Source organism: Asparagus officinalis, chromosome 3, assembly GCF_001876935.1.
Source record: "Asparagus officinalis chromosome 3, Aspof.V1, whole genome shotgun sequence".
In the NCBI taxonomy this organism is placed as follows: Eukaryota; Viridiplantae; Streptophyta; class Magnoliopsida; order Asparagales; family Asparagaceae; genus Asparagus; species Asparagus officinalis.
Genome location: NC_033796.1, coordinates 9,303,470 through 9,322,751, shown reverse-complemented (window position 1 = coordinate 9,322,751; position 19,282 = coordinate 9,303,470). Strand labels below are relative to the sequence as shown.

The window sequence follows — 19,282 nt, the reverse complement described above, 5'->3', positions numbered from 1 at the left end:
CCAGCCCGCAGTAGAACTAACTCGAGAAGGGATAGAACTAACAGGAGGGCGGCTAGAACTAACAAGAAGTGAGGTAGGCCTAACATGGCCAACAGAACACACACTTGTGCTAGAAATAACGCCAGCACGAAGTAGAACTAACTCGAGATATTGTAGAACTAATAGTAGGATAGCTAGAACTAATAAGAAGTGATCTAGGCCTAACATGGGCAATAGAACAAACACTTGTGCTAGAAATGAAGCCAGCACGAAGTAGAACTAACTCGAGATGGGCTAGAACTAACAGGAGGGAAGCTCGCGTACTAACTAGGAGTGGGCTAGGGCTAACATGGCCGCATGAACAAACACTTGTGCTAGAAATAACGCCAGCACGAAGTAGAACTAACTCGAGAAGGGGTAGAACTATTCAGGAGGGCAGCTAGAACTTACATATCCAATAGAACCAAAACTTAAACTAGAACTTAAAGTTATCTGGAGGTGGAAATAACACGAGATCAGCTAGAACTATCACATTTAATCTAGAACTAACATAGTCATTAGAACACTACTAGAACTAACATAGGCATTAGAACCCACATTTAAACTAGACCTTGCGTTAGCTAACACGAGAATGGCTAGAACTAACACGGAAACGGCTAGAACGAACATTAACCCAGGTAGAACTAACATATTCAATAGATCCAACACTTAAACTAACATTATTCACTTGCACTTGGCTGTGAAGGTTACCGAGATATTATAGGTTTGACTGCATTCATTGTTTTTGCATAGTTCCCAAGGTTGAAGAGTTAACTCACCTTGCAAAAGTGCAGTCCCAAGGAGGAGAGTTATGATAACCTGGTCCGGAACCTATCCCCACATCCCACGCGGCAACATCACCATCCCCAAAGCCTGTTCAACCCCAGGATAGGATTGATTACCTTTTCGGCGCAATCTTTTTCCGATCTCCCCATCACTGACTCTCTGTAGACTCTTCCTCATTTATTTGTAAACCCCATACTTTTACCCTCTCCCCTACACCTTCAAGTTCCCCTGTATATATAGCGTTGTAAAATCATGGCTAGTTCCTGTACATCCGATGAAGGTCATGGCCTGCTTGGGACGCACGCTGATGTGGATCTTGGATATCCCTCACGCTAATGAAGATGTTATCCCCATTGTCTTTTCTCTTAGTTCCATCAGTGGGTGAATATACCTGGCTCCCTTCAAAGAGTTTGTACATTAACACACAGTTAAGATTTATAAGCGCATGGAATACGATCAATTCAGATGGGTCATGCGTGAATCACATGGGGAGGCATGCAAATGCTGGAGAGAATTATCCTCTGGCATACGTTAACACTCTATAGCTATCCAGTGTTAACGTAAGCCAGAGGACTATCTTTTTGCTAGCATTTGCATGCATTACTAGGTGATTCACGTATTGACCCGTCTGAATTGATCGTATTCCATGCGCTTATGAATCTTAACTGTTGTTATTGCACAAGCTCATTGAAGGGAGCCAGGTATACTCACCCAAGATACTGGAACTAAGAGCAAAGACACAGATTGTACATGCAGTTGACATTACTTTAATACAAGGTTGTTTTGTTAAGTCATCACGTTTTATTGTAAAGATTATGGACTGGTTGTATTGTTATGTTTGCCGTTGTGTTGTCAAGCTTATGGACGGATTGTCAAAGTTATGTTTTGGTTTTCAACCTCTCTGATTTATTGCGAAGTTTAGCACTCTGTTGTCAAGCTTATGGACTGGTTGCGTAGTTTAGCGCTCTGTTGTCAAATCTAATCTGTTTGTTGTTAAGCTTATCTGCTGTTTGCATTTAATTCTACTATTGTATTGTTAGTCTTATGGACTTGTTCACAAGTTTAGATCTTGGTTTGTATTGTTAGTTCTAGCTTAGTCTATATTCTTCTATTGCCCAGATTCGAGCGGAATCAGATAGAAAATGACCAGTTTGTGCCATGTTAGTTCTAAGTTATGCCATGTTAGTTCTAACTTATGTCTTGTTGGTTCTAACTTATACCATGTTAGTTCTAATCCACACCATGTTAGTTCTAATTGTTGTTTTCACTATAATTTCTCCGCCCGAACTCGGAATGAGGTGATTTAAGATTTGTTGAAAAGCTGTTGAAGAGTCCTACAACTTTAGCAATTAGAACTAACATGGAGAATTGACAAACACTTGGGCAACGTTTTGTACCTCATTGCTATTTATAGATTCGTGTTAGTTATAAAATTGTAAGTGTTAGCTGTAGTTTAGCTCACGTTAGTTCTACCTTATTGTTAGTTCCAGCTTAGTCTATATTGTTCTATTGCCCATGTTAGTTCTAGCTGTCCTCCTATCAGTTCTATTGGACTACTTCGTGGTTCTGTTAGTTCTAACTCGATTCTGGTTAGTTTTAATAGAGTAAGTGTTAGTTCTAGTCGATACCCCGTTAGTTCTTTCCCATTTATTGTTATTTCTAGCTTCGTGTTAGTTATAATACAGTAAGTGTTAGCTTTTGTTTAGACCGCGTTAGTTCTACCTCATTTCTTGCTAGCTCTAACTTTGCTTGTTCCCAAGAACACAACTATAACTAACATAGGCATTAGAACACAGATAGAACTAACATAGGCATTAGAACCCACATTTAAACTAGACCTTGCGTTAGCTAACACGAAATATGCTAGAACTAACACAGAAACGGCTGGAACGAACATTAACCCAGGTAGAACTAACATATTCAATAGATCCTACACTTAAACTAGAACTTAAAGTTATATGGAGGTGGAAATAACACGAGAACAGCTAGAACTATTACTGGAGAAGTGAGAACTTACAACAACTAAGCTTGAACTAACAAAGACGATAGAACCAACACTTAAACTATAACTAGCGCTAGCTGGCGATAGAACTAACATGAATGCAGTTAGACTTAACACGGCAGATGATAGAACTAACAACATCTAAGCTAGAACTAACAAAACCAGTAAAACAAATGACTTAGGCTCCCGATATCATAAATTATTAATATATTATTAAATTACTATTAATAAACTCAGCCCTATTAAAGACCATAATATATTACATAATATTAAAATATTTATAATATATTAATTTATTAATAACATACTAGTCATAACATAATATTTACATTATTAATATTATTAAATTATATGAATGAGATTATAATATTATATTATATTAACAATAGTATAATATTATATTATATTAATAATAAAATAAGGTTATTTTAAAAATATAATATAATATATAACCATAACAATTTGATATACCAAAATTATTAAATATATAATTATTTGAAAATAATATGTAATAATTATAATATAATATAACTCATTAAGTACAATAGAACATTATAATACATTATACAATTTTATATTATATTATATTTAATATTTCTAATAATATAATAATGTAAACTAAATATTGTAACATTTTATTTACAATATATTTTATTATAATTAATGTTTAATATATTAATAATATGTTTAATACTAATGTTGTAATGGGTCAAACTAGTGTAGATCAAAAACACTTAACATAGTGTTTTGAAAATGTTTTAAGGGAAAAACACAACACCATTGTGTTTTTCTAACTTATGCCATGTTAGTTCTAATCTACACCATGTTAGTTTACATTGTTGTTTTCGTTGTAATTTCTCCGTCCGAACTCGGAATGAGGCGATTTAAGATTTGTTGGAAAGCTGTTGAAGAGTCCTACAACTTTAGCATTTGAGATTTTCCAGATTCGAGCAGAATCAGATAGAAAATGACCAGTTTGTGCCTTGTTAGTTCTAAGTTATGCCACGTTAGTTATAACTTATGTCTTGTTGGTTCTAACTTATACCATGTTAGTTCTAATCTACACCATGTAAGTTCTAATTGTTGTTTTCACTGTAATTTCTCCGTCCGAACTCGGAATGAGGTGATTTAAGATTTGTTGAAAAGCTGTTGAAGAGTCCTACAACTTTGGCAATTAGAACTAACATAAAGAATTGCTATATCACTTGGGAAACGTTTTGTACCTCATTGCTATTTATAGATTCGTGTTAGTTATAAAACTGTAAGTGTTAGCTGTAGTTTAGCTCGCGTTAGTTCTACCTTATTGTTAGTTCCAGCTTAGTTAATTTTGTTCTATTGCCCATGTTAGTTCTACCTGTCCTCATGTCAGTTCTATTGGACTACTTCGTGGTTCTGTTAGTTCTAACTCGATTCTGGTTAGTTTTAATAGAGTAAGTGTTAGTTCTAGTCGATACCCCGTTAGTTCTTTCCCATTTATTGTTATTTCTAGTTTCGTGTTAGTTATAATACAGTAAGTGTTAGCTTTTGTTTAGATCGCGTTAGTTCTACCTCATTTCTTGCTAGCTCTAACTTCGCGTGTTCCCAAGAAAGACATATCCCTTCGAACCCAGATCCTCTTATTATGAATATCCTGCTATTATCGATTCACCCTGAATAGTCACACATCCCACCTATTCGCGTCTTTCCAAGACAGGTCCTAACATCACTTATGTTCACTTCATATTTTCATGGTGTTAGCTTTTATATATGTTGGAGTACAAACTTTGATGTTAGTTCTATTTGAGTTAATGTTAGTTGTTGGTTATAGTGAGTATGTTAGCCCTCGTTAATTCAATGTTAGTTCTAGCCCTTCTCGCGTTAGTTCTACTTCGTGCTGGCGTTAGTTCGAGCCCAAGTGTTTGTTGTGGTGGCCATGTTAGCCCTATATCACTTATTGATAGTTCTAACTGTCATCCTGTTAGTTCTAGTTTATCTAAAGTTAGTTCTAATTCGTGCTGGCGTTAGTTCCGTCACAAGTGTTTGTTCTGGTTGCCATGTTATCCCTAGCTCACTCCTAGTCAGTTCTAGCTCACTTCTTGTTAGTTCTAGCCGTCCTCCTGTTAGTTCTAGCCCTTCTCGGGTTAGTTCTACTTCGTGCTGGCGTTAGTTCGAGCCCATGTGTTTGTTGTGGTGGCCATGTTAGCCCTATATCACTTATTGATAGTTCTAGCTATCATCCTGTTAGTTCGAGTTCATCTAAAGTTAGTTCTACTTCGTGCTGGCGTTAGTTCCGTCACAAGTGTCAGTTCTGGCTGCCATGTTATCCCTATCTCATTTCTTGTTAGTTCTAGCGCTCTTCCTGTTAGTTCTAGTCCATCTCGTGTTAGTTCTACTACGAGATGGGCGTTAGTTCTAAGGGGTTAAGAACATTTGATTTTCTTTCAAGTGGGGGGAAAGGAAAGCATCGTTTTTCCAAAGTATCGGATTTTAAAAACAAACGTAAAATAGTGTCGAGGAGTGTGCAGCGGAGACATCATGTAACGAGGCCCCTTGTATTCTCCCCCACGTGGATAAACCCTAAATACATATAGTATTTGTGACGAGGCCCCAACGTATAGGATTTTATAAAAAGTGCCCGGAAAGTTACGAACTTGCCCAGCTAAAAGGACTAACATGGGTTACTGCGCCCCCTCCCTACTCAAGTACCCTTTCTCACACTCTCTCTCTCTTCCACCGCTTAGGAGCCAAAACTCTCCAACTTCCAATTTTCTCGTCGGATTTCAACAGTGGTAAGGATATCGCCGGAAAAATGTCGTCCGTGGAAGTAGAATCCGTTAACGATTTCGAAGTCGCTCATTGCGCCGATTCGAAGGGAAAAGATGGTTCATCTGGGATTGGCAGCGCGGAGGAAGCCACTCAAACCCTCTTGGTCATGCAAAGGCAGGCAGTCGAAACGCGAGACCGGGAAAGAAAAACGGCAGAGGTTGGCCGTACCAGCGAACCGTCCCCAAAAAAGCAGTATGTGCTAGGTTATATAATATTTTGTGACCTGACATAATTTGCCCTAATTTCAGTTCATCCTAAACAGTGATAGGTTCAAGCACAGCCTATGTTGGTTCTAGTTTGAGTCAATGTTAGTTATAGATTGAGTTCATGTTAGTTTTATAACAGCCCACGTTAGTTCTATTAGATGACGTTAGTGTTAGGTCTAATTTCAGTGGGCGTTAGTTCTAATTTAACTTGAAAATTTTATTTCTTTACAGGAAAAAGCTTGCTGGAACTGAATCAGATGAAAAAATAAGGCTAAATGCCAACTTCGGGGCGTATTGGAAATTCATGAAGCGGATTGCCCCGAAGATGCGCCAGTGGCACAGGGATGCGTACCGTGGCTCTATATTTGAGCACTATATTTTATTTGGGCCTCCTGCGCCTGATCGCCCCTTACTGGAACTGCTGCTGAGCTATTATGATGAAGCCAATGGCAAATTTTCTATTCCTGATTCAAAGACTAGTGGGGTGAAAAGAGTTAAATTTGATATACAATGGGTCCACAACCATACATATTTCCCAGTTAATGGAGAAGTCCCAAGTATCAATCGGGACTCAAAAAACAGAATCTGGGTGCAATACTTCGCTCCTCTTTTCAAGACTGAAGAGGGGAAGAAGTTAAAAAAAGGAACAAAGACCCATCGCAGATACCTCGAAGGGCAACTGGAGAGGCTTGTGGAATCTACAGAACAACAGGATATCCAAGACTTTGTTCTGCTGCAAATTCTGTACCAATGCTCTATGATATGGTGCCCCAGATGCGGGGAGGGTATCCCTAGACCTATACTCAGGTACCTGGATAGCATTGAGAGGGTCAATGGAGTTGCATGGGCCCAATTAATTTATTCATAAATTATCAGGGGCATTGGGGTTGCTTTGAAGGGCAAGAAGAAGTCAGGGATGACACATGTCCCAGGTTGCATGACACTATTGTGTGTAAGTTCCATGTTTTACTCACTCAGCAAGTATTTTTGTTCTGATTTATGTCATGTGAGTTCTAATGTATGGTCATGTTAGTTCTAGTTTTTTCCATGTTAGTTCTAACTTATTTCATGTTAGTTCTAATTTGGGTCATGTTGGTTCTATCTGTGGACATAAGTTAGAACTAACAGAGATCATGTTAGTTCCAATTTATGCCATGTGAGTTCTAACTTTTAGCATGTTAGTTCTAGCTGCACCCATGTTTTATTTTAAATCGCTAATCATTTTAGTTCTAATTCATGCCTTGCGCGTTCTAATTTGAGTGCTTAATGTATTTGTTACAGCTTTGGTACTACGAGATGACCGGCATAAAGAAATATGCCTACGTCGACTACTCCAAACCTCCAATGACATGTTGGGCTTCAGCGGATGTGAAAGTCTCATCTATGAGGGTGAGGACAATAACATCAAAGGCTAAGGCAGCTTCAATAGCTTTTGTCCATAGGCCTATTGTGGAAGTAGGGCCTGCTCCTTCAAATATACGTGCACTTCCCGCGGTACCGAGGGGCGAAGGAGTGCATCATAAGCCTAAGGCAAAGAGGAAGGCGAATGAGGAGGAAACGAGGAAGAACTTATCAATAGGCTATGTAAGTACAATGTTAAGTCTAACTTATTTCACGTTAAATGTAAACAACATCCATGTTAGTTCTAATCCTATTTTATAATATAATCTCCAAACCATCTCAGATCATTGCAAAGCATATTGACGATTCCATTGATGATGAAGAGGTGGAGAATCTACCCATTGAGCAGCAGCTTGCTTTTTGGAGAAATTCTGCTAAATGTCTCAAACGAATACTATCTGCCACAAAGCAGAGCAAGAGTACATATTGTAAAGAATTTATGATTGAGATCAACAGGCTAAACACAATAGTTCAAAAGCTTGGAAGCCATGATGAGATTATAGACCCGGTGGTGCTAAAGGCAAATATCAAACAGAAAATTGTGGATAGGAGGAAGTTGAAGACACGGGTAACTGAGGAGGAACAGCATGGCAAATCAAGCAGAGCACATAAGGAAGGCGCCACCATGCAAGAAGCTGTACATAAGAATGTTGAAGAGGTTGCTGAGGAGCCTGTTGATGATTTTGTTGTACATGGGTGCGATGTTGATTTGGGGGTCACCACAATGGAAGGCAAAGTTGTGGATGAAGCCCCCGAGAATAAAGATGAGGAGAGTGTAGATAGAGAAGATATTATTGTAGATAATAAGATTGAGGAGGATGTAGATAAGGTGGATGAAAATGTAGATAGGGAAGTGGAGAATGCAGATAGGGTAAAGGAGCATGTTGATAACGAAGAGGGGATTGTACATAAAAAGGAGGAGATTGTTGGTAGAGAAGGGGAGAATGTAGAGAGTAGGGCTGAGGAGATTGTACATAAAGGGGAGGAGCCTGTTGATATGGGAGGGGAGCATGTTGGTGGAGAAGGGGGGGATGTAGATAGCAATGCTGAGGAGGATGTAGATAAGGTGGATGAAAATGTAGATAGGGAAGTGGAGAATGCAGATAGGGTAAAGGAGCATGTTGATAACGAAGAGGGGATTGTACATAAAAAGGAGGATATTGTTGGTAGAGAAGGGGAGAATGTAGAGAGTAGGGCTGAGGAGATTGTACATAAAGGGGAGGAGCCTGTTGATATGGGAGGGGAGCATGTTGGTGGAGAAGGGGTGGATGTAGATAGCAATGCGGCTATGGATGTAGATACTTCACACCAGGTGGACAATATTATAGAAGATCTGTCAAGGAGTGTGCAATCAGAGACAGATGAAGCAGCTCCACCAAGGAATAAGCCCACGGCAGGTAGTCCACCGCCGAAAAGGGTAAGCAAGAGATCTAAATGGAAGAGGACCCCTTACACAGAGGGAAAAGGAAAGAAAAATCAAAAAAGAAATGATAGATCTCATACCAAGTCCTGAATATGTACATACAGAGAAGAAAGTTGCCCATTTTTACCCCGGCAACCAATATCCCACTTGGGATGCGTTGAGGTTGAAGCCAATGTCAGCGGAGGAGAAAGTTTTATTGGGCGAGCTAAATAAAGAGGTTTCAAACCCTGATTTTTTTGACATCCGCATACTAAATAGTTCTGGTGCCTTTGTACATAATTTTAGGATATCATCTACAGTATCAGCCAGACTCGATACGGCTGAAAATAATTGTCTAACCAAATTTTGCTCCCAAAAGATTCACAGGTAAGTTTCAATTGACCATTTATATGCTAGTTCGTCCCATTGTTAGTCCTAATTCATGTTTTGTTATACTTTTTAGGAGATATGATGTCATAAGAACAGCCAACAGCAGTATAAACAGAGAAGAGCTGTTGTATTTGCTTCGTGGTGGCCGGCTTGATGATAAGGTTAGTTTATACATGCTTAATAATTGATAATATCTTTCGCGTATTGTATTTTAATGTTTCATTGATGTTACAGATGGAAGAGTCATTGTTGGACACGCTTCAGCAAGAGGCATATGACAAAAAATTTGGAGTCGTCTCAGTGTTCTTTCTTGTAAGTACATGTCAGTTCTCAATTAACGTGTTAGTTCTATCATGAGTCATGTTAGTTCTAGTTCGCTCAATGTTAGTTCTGCCATGTGTCATGTTAGTTCTACCATTATTCATGTTAATCCTATTTGGCACCGTGTTAGTTCTGGTTTATATCATGTTTGTTCCATCATCCATCATGCGTAATCCTGAATTCTCCCTTTTAAGTTCAACCCATACATTACTTTGTTTGCAGCACTCACTCTATGGCGTCGGGGCGGAACATTACGAACTATTTTTGACATATATTGAAAAATATACCGCTGTCCGTATAGAGCACCTGTTGATCCCCTTGGTCAGGGATGATCACTGGCATCTTGTTCTGGTTGACCTGAAAGAAAAGATCGTCAACCACTACAGTTCAGCTGGCCACGAAGCTTGGATGGAGCCTGTTAATAAAATCATAAACTTTTTTGATGAACAGCAAGTTGATTTTGTTAAGGCAAATGTTCACAGAGTATTTAAATACCGAGCCATCAAATGCGAGCAACAAAGAGGGCGGTTAGCTCATGGCCCTAAATTGTGTTAGTATTCGATATAACGAAAATGTCTAATTTATCATTTTATGTTGCAGCTATGACTGTGGTGTGTTCATCAACCTCTATATCAGAGCAATAATTGGAGGTCGCTCGACATTGTTGGTTAATCTACCTGGTGATATCCCTGAAGCTATGCTTGCAAGACTTGCCGCTCACTTATTGATAGCTGGTTGTGAGCAGCGACATAAAGACGGCTCAGCGTATAGTGATGAATGACATGTTTATACAAATACAATAATGTAATATTATTTAATTGAAAATGCATATTATCAGATGTATTGTTAGCTCTAACTTCGTGTCGGTTCTAAAAGAGTACTTGGTTCATCTAATTGCAATTGTGTTCGGGTTAGCTCTTTTCTTGCTAGCTCTAGTGGAGTGTTAGATGAACTAGAACTAACAGGATGACAGCTAGAACTAACAATAAGTGATACAGGACTAACATGGCCACCACAACAAACACTTGGGGTCGAACTAACGCCAGCACGAAGTAGAACTAACCCGAGAAGGGCTAGAACTAACAGGAGGACAGCTAGAACTAACAAGAAGTGAGCTAGAACTGACTAGGAGTGAGCTAGGGATAACATAGCAGCCAGAACTGACACTTGTGACGGAACTAACGCCAGCATGACTTAGAACTAACTTATATACAGTCAGTTACGAACCGTATCGTGTTAGTTCTACCTCCAGCCCGCGTTATTTTCGTCACAAGTGTCAGTTCTAGCTTATATACAGTCAGTTCTAGACCATCTCGTGTTAGTTCTAGCATATCTCGTGTTAGATCTAGTTGTTTTCATGATAGTTCTAATTGAAACTCCTGCAAAAAAGCTGTTCTACTTGAAATTCGAGGAACAGAACGAAGTAAAATTTTCTGAGTTCATAAGAAACATATTATTCAATCAGTATTTGCTCAAGTTGAAAGTAAAAAAGGAAATATTCAACATGAAAATACTTACAACGTTAGTTCTAATTGTTTCAATGTTAGTAGGCATTTATATGCAGGCAGTCCTAGATTTAAAGTGTTAGTTCTAACCGCAGCCTCCGCTATTTCTATCGACCATGCTGGTTATAGATGCTACGTTAGTTCATATTGATTAAATGTTAGTTCTAGTTTACTTACAGTCAGTTCTAATTTCGCTAGCGCTCTATTTGAGTAAGTGTTAGTTCTAGATGTTACATCATTAATATGTTCGCTGCTTTCCAAGACATGTCTATCACCCCAACAGATCACATCATATATCCGCGTCTTTCCAGTTCAGGAAAGGGTGTTAAAATAGAATTTCCCTCGATATTCGAGCTTTGTCCTTTTACACCAGAACAGGCGCCTTTTACACCAGAACAGGCGCCTCTCTAAATCCCTCATCCCCAAACGAATACCTAAGTCCAGCGTCTTCAATCTCTGTCATAAACCATCACAGATGGCTATGGATGGCACCTGTACACACTGCCATGGGTCAGGGCATACCTCTCGAGATTGTCATCACGGTATTACTTTTCGTGCCCCTCCAAGGATGCTTACCGTCCCTGCCAACACCGCCAGCACCATCCTACATCTCTCCGCTTTCGCAATCTTCAATCTTAGGTCAGGCCATCCATCCGTCCAGGAGCTCAGAGAGATGATGGCTTTTCGCTTCAATCGTAGTTCATGGCCCTATCAAATCAAAGAAGTGCCAGGAAAGAGCTTCATGGTGCAGTTTCCATCCGTCGCCCTTCTTACCCAAGTCACAGAGCTCGGCCTGGTAGATGGGGGCACCTTTACGGGCATATTCCGCCAATGGAAGGAGGATCTCAGGCTTTCAACGGTTCCCCAACCTTTTCCAGTATGGATCTGCCTATTCTACGTCCCATACCATCTCTGGGATTTTGACTTTCTGCAACCTCTACTCGATGGTATCGGTGAATGCATCATGAGCTCTTGTGGTGACATAACACATGATAACTTCAAAGAATTGAAAGTGCTTCTGAAGATTAGGGATTTATCTGATGTCCCAAAGAGGATTGGTTTTCGTTACATCTCCCCAGTTGATGGGATCCTAAGGAAAGGCCACGCCGTCACGCAGGTACTCGGCAGGAGGGATTTGGAGAGGACTGAGGGATCCACTCGCATAAGCTTAGAGGACCCGCGTGCGCAGCCTTTTAATACTTACCCAGAGTTACAGGAGGTTAGTTGGGACGGCAGGCACATGACTGTTGAGAGAGACCAATGGTTGCTGTTCCTCTAGAACCAAGGGGTCGGGGGGATCCAATTTGCCGAGGGCTCTCCCCACCGCCAATTCTCCTCATCCAGATAACCCCACCGGCTCGCACAGTGGATCAACGAAACCCACCTAACCCTATGGCGTTAGTTCTACTGTGTAATTGTTAGTTCTAGCTGTGTAATTGTTAGTTCTAGTGGCTCCCGTATTAGTTCTAGCTATTCTCATGTTAGTTCTACCTCTAGCTAGCGTTAGATCTAGTATAAATGTTGGTTCCAATGCCTATGTTAGTTATAGCGGCTCCCGTGTTAGTTCTATATGTTCTCTTGTTAGTTCTACCTCCAGCTAACGCAAGTTCTACTGCAAATGTGGGTTCTTTTGCCTATGTTACTTATAGCTGAGATATTGTTTGTTCTACCTGGTAGATGGGGTCAACCATCAAAACATTATCTCCGGAAGGATTGTCAATTGGGATCCTATCTGAAACACATGTGCCCGTCGATAACGACGGCCGTTGAGGAGGCGGGCCACAATCTATATTGTCATTGGGAAGCGCTGCAAATAAATAACATAAACAAAACAAATAATCATGAACTAAATCAATAGAAACATCAACAAATAACACAAATAAGAAAAAATCAGTAACAGCTGTTTGTGTTAGAACTAGCATGAAATTCATCTGAACTAACAAGAAATCAATTAGAACTAACATGAAATCGATTAGAAATAACATATTTGACCTAAAATGGAATTTGTCCTAGAACTAGTAGTAAATCGATTTCATGTTAGGGCCTGTTCGGTTGTTTTCCGTAAAAAAAAAGAAACCAGCAATGTACCACGAGAACAAATTCTCAGCATTTCAATGTGTTTTCTCAGATTTGAAGTATTATGTTCGTTTCAACATGGAAATCAAGGGATTGAAATCAAATTTCACATTTATTGTGTTCGTTTCAACTCTTTGCAATAAAGAAATGTATTGTCCTTTGTCACATTTCTTGCATTTCACCTGTTCGTATTGCACAACCTCAAATATAGGAAACCAGCTTAGCAAGTTCAAGCGGTGAGCTTACCTCCCCAAAAAACCAACTGAAACCAGCAACGGTAAAAATTGTGCAACGGTCAAAAAACCACAACTCAAAACAGTGCACGCCAGGTTCTTTGCTAACAACAAGATTTTTCCAACGGAAACAATTTACCCCACCCCTGCACTTATATAGTTAGGATCAACTCCATCCTCCTCAACATATTCTCTCATAAAATTGCAAGAAACCTGGGCAAAAATACTTGAGCATAAAGGCAATTAAAGCTGCGACATGGAAACAAGCCAAGACTCTCATGAATTAGCTGCAGAGGTAACGTGCTACTGTAACATACCGACACCACTAAAGCTTTGCAGATCAGGAGTAAACAAGGGCAAATACTTTTGGGGCTGCGCCAACTATCCAAATAGGCAATGCCAGTATTTCAGGTGGGCAGAAGAGCATCATGATAACAACCAGCGTAAGGTAAATTTTGAATGTCCCTCTCCTCAATCAGTTTCCCAAGTTAAAGATGTGGAAACCAAGCACTTGCGAAGAGAATTAAAGCTTGCAAACCAACAAGTTGTTTACTTGAAGAAATGTATTGTTGTTTTAGGAATATTTAGTATTTCCCTTGTTGTCATAAACATTGTAATCTGCTGTTTGAAAATGTAATGCAAAAGTTTGAGAAGAATGCAGGGACTCATGTGTAAAGTCTGAGTTCAAATACAAAACTGAACAGATTGAGATGAAAATGATGCAGCAAATCCCACCATGCATATAGGTAACAAAAACTTCTGTGATTAAACCAGCAACACAAACTGCACGTTGCATATGCCAGAAACTCCCAAAGTGAGAACAAGAGGAATCACAAGCAATAGGTATCTGAAATCAAACATGATAGCAATGAAAGCATGACAAGCAAAGATATATATTTCAAAGTGTTAATAATCTAATTCAACGGCTTTATATTAAAAGCTTAAGAGTATTATATTCCAATGGTGAGAATGATAAATAAAGTTTGACAAATTGTGCTCAGATATATGTCTACATTATCATATATCCCACACCAGTAAACAATTACACCACAATGTTGGGTGCATTCCTATACATGTTACTCCTCATCTGATTACGTAAATGTTTGGATTACCTCGCCAAAACATTGCATGTACTATCTACTGGTGAAGAATATCAGGTAAAAGATAGTCATCATTGCACAAGTAAATCATGCATATAGGTAACAGCCCAAAAAACAGTGCTCAAGCTCTTCATCAACAAACAGTTATGCAAGTACAATGTAGCTATAACAACTTAAGGCTGCAATAAATGTTAAATGCATGTGGCCAACAATCACATGCCTCGCCTTGACATTGTTAAGCTACATGTAAGATGAACTGTAAAATTTGCATGACCTCATCATAGCACCATGCAATTAAAATGCAGATAATGACAGCTTGTCATACCAGCTTGTGATAGCGATGACAAGATATCATGTTTTGTTCTGGCAAATTTGACCTCGCATAGAGCTGTAATAGAATTCACAACGGTTAGAACTGACATGAAATCGATTAGAGCTAACATGTGATCTCGTGTTTATTCTGGTGGGCCATGTTATCCCTAGCAGAGTAAGTGTTAGTTCTATCCCCTATCGAGTTAGTTCTAGTTGTCCTACTGTTAGTTCTAGAACATCTCGAGTTAGTTCTATTCTAGCTGTCCACCTGTTAGTTCTATCCCCTATCGAGTTAGTTCTAGTTGTCCTACTGTTAGTTCTAGAACATCTCGAGTTAGTTCTACTTCAAGCTGGCGTTATTTCTAGCACAAGTGTTTGTTCTGTGGCCCATGTTAGGCCTATCTCAGTCATTGTTAGTTCTATATGTCTTCCTGTTAGTTCAAGCACATCTCGAGTTAGTTCTACTTCGTGCCACGTTATTTTTAGCACAAGTGTTTGTACTCGAGATGGCCATGTTATCCCTAGCTCACTCCTAGTTAGTTCTAGATGCCCTCCTGTTAGTTCAAGCCCATCTCCTGTTAGTTCTACTTCGTGCTGGCGTTATTTCTAGCCCAAGTGTTTGTTCTGTTATGTCATGATATCCCTAGCTCACTCCTTGTTATATCTAGCTGTCCTCTTGTTAGTTCTATCACATACAGAGTTAGTTCTATTACGTTGCTTAAATATTGTACCCACTTAATCAAGCCTTGTACCTACTTGTAAAAACTTTTATACCCACTTAATCAAGTTTGGTACCCACTTAATCAAGTTTGGTACCCATTTATTCAAGTTTTGTACCCACTTAACCATGTTTTGTACCTCATTATTCTGGAATCAAAATTTTGTACACACTTATTCAAGTTTTGTACCCATTTATACACGTTTTGTACCTACTTAGGTACCGTTTTGTACCCATTTATACACGTTTTGTACCCAATTAATCAAGCCTTGTACCTATTTGTAAAAACTTTTGTACACACTTAATCTAGTTTTGTACCCATTTATTCAAGTTTTGTACCCACTTAACCATGTTTTGTACCTCATTATTCTGGAATCAAAATTTTGTACACATTTATTCAAGTTTTGTACCCATTTATACACGTTCTAGTTGTCCTACTGTTAGTTCTGGAACATCTCGAGTTAGTTCTACTTCAAGTTGGCGTTATTTCTAGCACAAGTGTTTGTTCTGTGGCCCATGTTAGGCCTATCTCAGTCATTGTTAGTTCTATATGTCTTCCTGTTAGTTCAAGCACATCTCGAGTTAGTTCTACTTCGTGCCACGTTATTTTTAGCACAAGTGTTTGTACTCGAGATGGCCATGTTATCCCTAGCTCACTCCTAGTTAGTTCTAGATGCCCTCCTGTTAGTTCAAGCCCATCTCCTGTTAGTTCTACTTCGTGCTGGCGTTATTTCTAGCCCAAGTGTTTGTTCTGTTATGTCATGATATCCCTAGCTCACTCCTTGTTAGTTCTAGCTGTCCTCTTGTTAGTTCTAGAACATACAGAGTTAGTTCTATTACGTTGCTTAAATATTGTACCCACTTAATCAAGCCTTGTACCTACTTGTAAAAACTTTTATACCCACTTAATCAAGTTTGGTACCCACTTAATCAAGTTTGGTACCCATTTATTCAAGTTTTGTACCCACTTAACCATGTTTTGTACCTCAATATACTGGAATCAAATTTTGTACACACTTATTCAAGTTTTGTACCCATTTATACACGTTTTGTACCCAATTAATCAAGCCTTGTACCTACTTGTAAAAACTTTTGTACACACTTAATCAAGTTTTGTACCCACTTAATCAAGTTTGGTACCCATTTATTCAAGTTTTGTACCCACTTAACCATGTTTTGTACCTCATTATTCTGCTGCAAATTTTGTACACACTTATTCAAGTTTTGTACCCATTTATACACGTTTTGTACCTACTTAGGCACCCTTTTATACCTCTTTGCTCTGGATTCAAATATTGTACCCACTTAATCAAGCTTTGTACCCACTTAATCAAGCTTTGTACCTAATAATGCCATGATTTTATTTTTGTACCCACTTATTCAAGTTTAGTACCCACTAATTGCTCGTTTTGTACCCACTTAATACTGTTTTGTTCCTCATTGTTCTGGGGGAAAAAATTAATTCAAATTATCATCCATACATGATTAATCCATACAACCACATTATCATCCATACATACATAAATCTTAAGGGAAAAGTGAATAAATCAAATTGTGAACATTCAACCGAAACACATGCTTTGTTTTGGCCCTCCGTAAACTTTGTTTTGGCGATGTCGTTAACTTTCTCGACCTCCACCAGCAACATTTTTGTTCTACAAAAAAAATTACAACTTTATCATGACAAATGCAAAGACATTGAAAAAATATTAAATCAAGATTAAGTATAATACCTTAGCTAAAGGACAACTCGTTATATAATGTCCTTTTCCCTTACAAAACCCACAAAATCTTTGTTTTTTTATACTCTTTTCTTGTGCTATCTCCACTCCCGACTTAATTCTAGTAGCATGTGCTGGTCGTCCCTTCGTGGCAACAGGCTTATCTAGATCACGAATAGTGATTTGAGTTGCTTCCTCTATAGAGATGGGTATGGATGAAGTAGGCATCTTATTGCTGGCATTGCTCTCATTTCCATTGTCGTTATGTTCCTTCTCAATCTTGGAATTCTCAACTTTTTCAAAAAATGAGTCTAAAAAAGCACTAAACTTATCATGAAGTGTACTTGAAGTCAATGTATCTTCTAGTGCCTTGTTACATCTACTCCTAAGGGCCCAATGTTTAATGATAGATAGTTGGTCTTCACTATTTGTAATGCAATTTCTAACAACTCCGCAACCAACATGTCTTGCTTTAATTGTCCATCGTTGCACATATATCTTGATGGAATTTCTAATACTTGCTTCTTTACTAAAATGTGCAAGCTATGTTTGCATAATATACCTTCCATCTCAAATCTCGCATAAGAGCACTTAATTCTTTTTTTTTTTGAATGTATCGAAAACAACATGATGCTTTACTATCTTCTTGCTTTCAGCCTCGCTATCTATATTCCAAACGGCATAAGTAGCACTTGCGCCGTCCTTCGACAACTTTTCATGAAGCATGGAGTAACTATCCTTGAGTTCTTTCTGAAACATGAAGCATGGAGTAACTATCCTTGAGTTCTTTCTGAAAGATAGTAAACAGATTCTTCGTGTAATTCTCCCGAGCTTGTTTTTCAATGGGATGTTCAATTATCAATGTAGGAACTGAGTTTGTGGACTTATTCTCCCGAGCTTGTTTTTCAATGGGATGTTCAATTATCAATGTAGGAACTGAGTTTGTGGACTTAAAATCTTGCTCAAGTTCAGCGGCTCGGCGAGCTCTGACAGCATTATCATACTGCTTAACAAAATCATATAACTCGGTATTTACATTCACAAAATGATCAAAAAAAGCATTAATTCCCTCACTCCGCTGAGTAGATGTCATTCCTGCAGTAAAAGTGTCTTTAAGATACACTGGAGCCCAATGATCTCGATGATTGTATAAATTTACTAACCAACTCCTTTTATCTGCACCATATTTGTCCCTCATTTCTTTCCAACGCTTTTCAAATTTTTCTTCCGATTTACTCCAATACCATTTGTTATACTTTATAGAAACATCCTCACCATAATCATTATGCATTGATTGAAGATTTTGTAAGGCATTCCTACGAAGGTGCCAAGAACAAAAGCGATGGCGAGTTTTAGGAAAAACTTTGTGAATTGCACCACACATAGCTTTATCTTGATCAGTGATGATTGTTACTGGTGATATACCCGACATATATTTTAACCATTGGCTAAATAACCATATAAACGTCTCCTCTGTTTCATCGGCCAATAACGCACACCCAAATAGAGTCGATTGTCAATGATGGTTAACACCCGTAAATGGTGAAAACGGCAATTTTAAATTGTTCGTTCTATACGTAACATCAAAGCAAACAACATCTCCAAATTGCAAGTAAGAAGTCCTCGCCCTACCATCCATCCAAAAAACACTTCTCATCGTCCCATCATTTTCTAAATCAAGTGCGAAGTAAAATTGAGGATCAGATACCTTTTTCTCTTGAAATTGACGAACTATGTTCACGCACTCATGGCCGACGTTGTTTCTTCGTTTAAGTCTAAGTTGTGCTTGGCATTCTTGTTGAGTGAGAGAGCCTTGTTCATTGCCATGAGCAACGTCTACAACCTTACAAATGGCAGAAGGCCGTAAACCTTGATTGTCAAGAGTATCTATCAACCTTTTTGTCGATTGAGCTCGATGAAGTGTCCGATGTGAGTAGTGCTTCTTTACCCGAGTTGGGGTGGTTAATGGATGACCATTATGCTTACTGTTTAACTTTCGGACCACCCATTTTTCAGTGCTTCTATCAAGTCCAATAACCATCCTTGCGTTGCATCCACATCTTGTATCGAACTTTCGAATTACATTTCGACCATCTTCTCTTTTATCTTTTAAAGATTTAAAGCCTTCTTTGTCACATACAAATATTCTAGATAGGATTGCATCTTTCTTTCTCGACCAAGTTGTGTGACCCTTACGAACACCAAATCCCTTAAGTATGGCGTATGCATTGTAGAAATTATAAGCTTCCTCATGAGTAGAGAACTCCATTCCGATATATGGATCAA

The 19,282-nt window shown here is 38.7% G+C and overlaps 1 protein-coding gene across 1 annotated transcript; it reads right to left on the bottom strand.

Annotated features, from left to right (window-relative positions):
• LOC109834587 (protein FAR1-RELATED SEQUENCE 5-like) lies at positions 17,730 to 18,428 on the bottom strand. The gene has a single exon (XM_020402622.1). It carries the CDS (start codon positions 18,426 to 18,428, stop codon positions 17,730 to 17,732), a length of 699 nt encoding a protein of 232 aa, XP_020258211.1.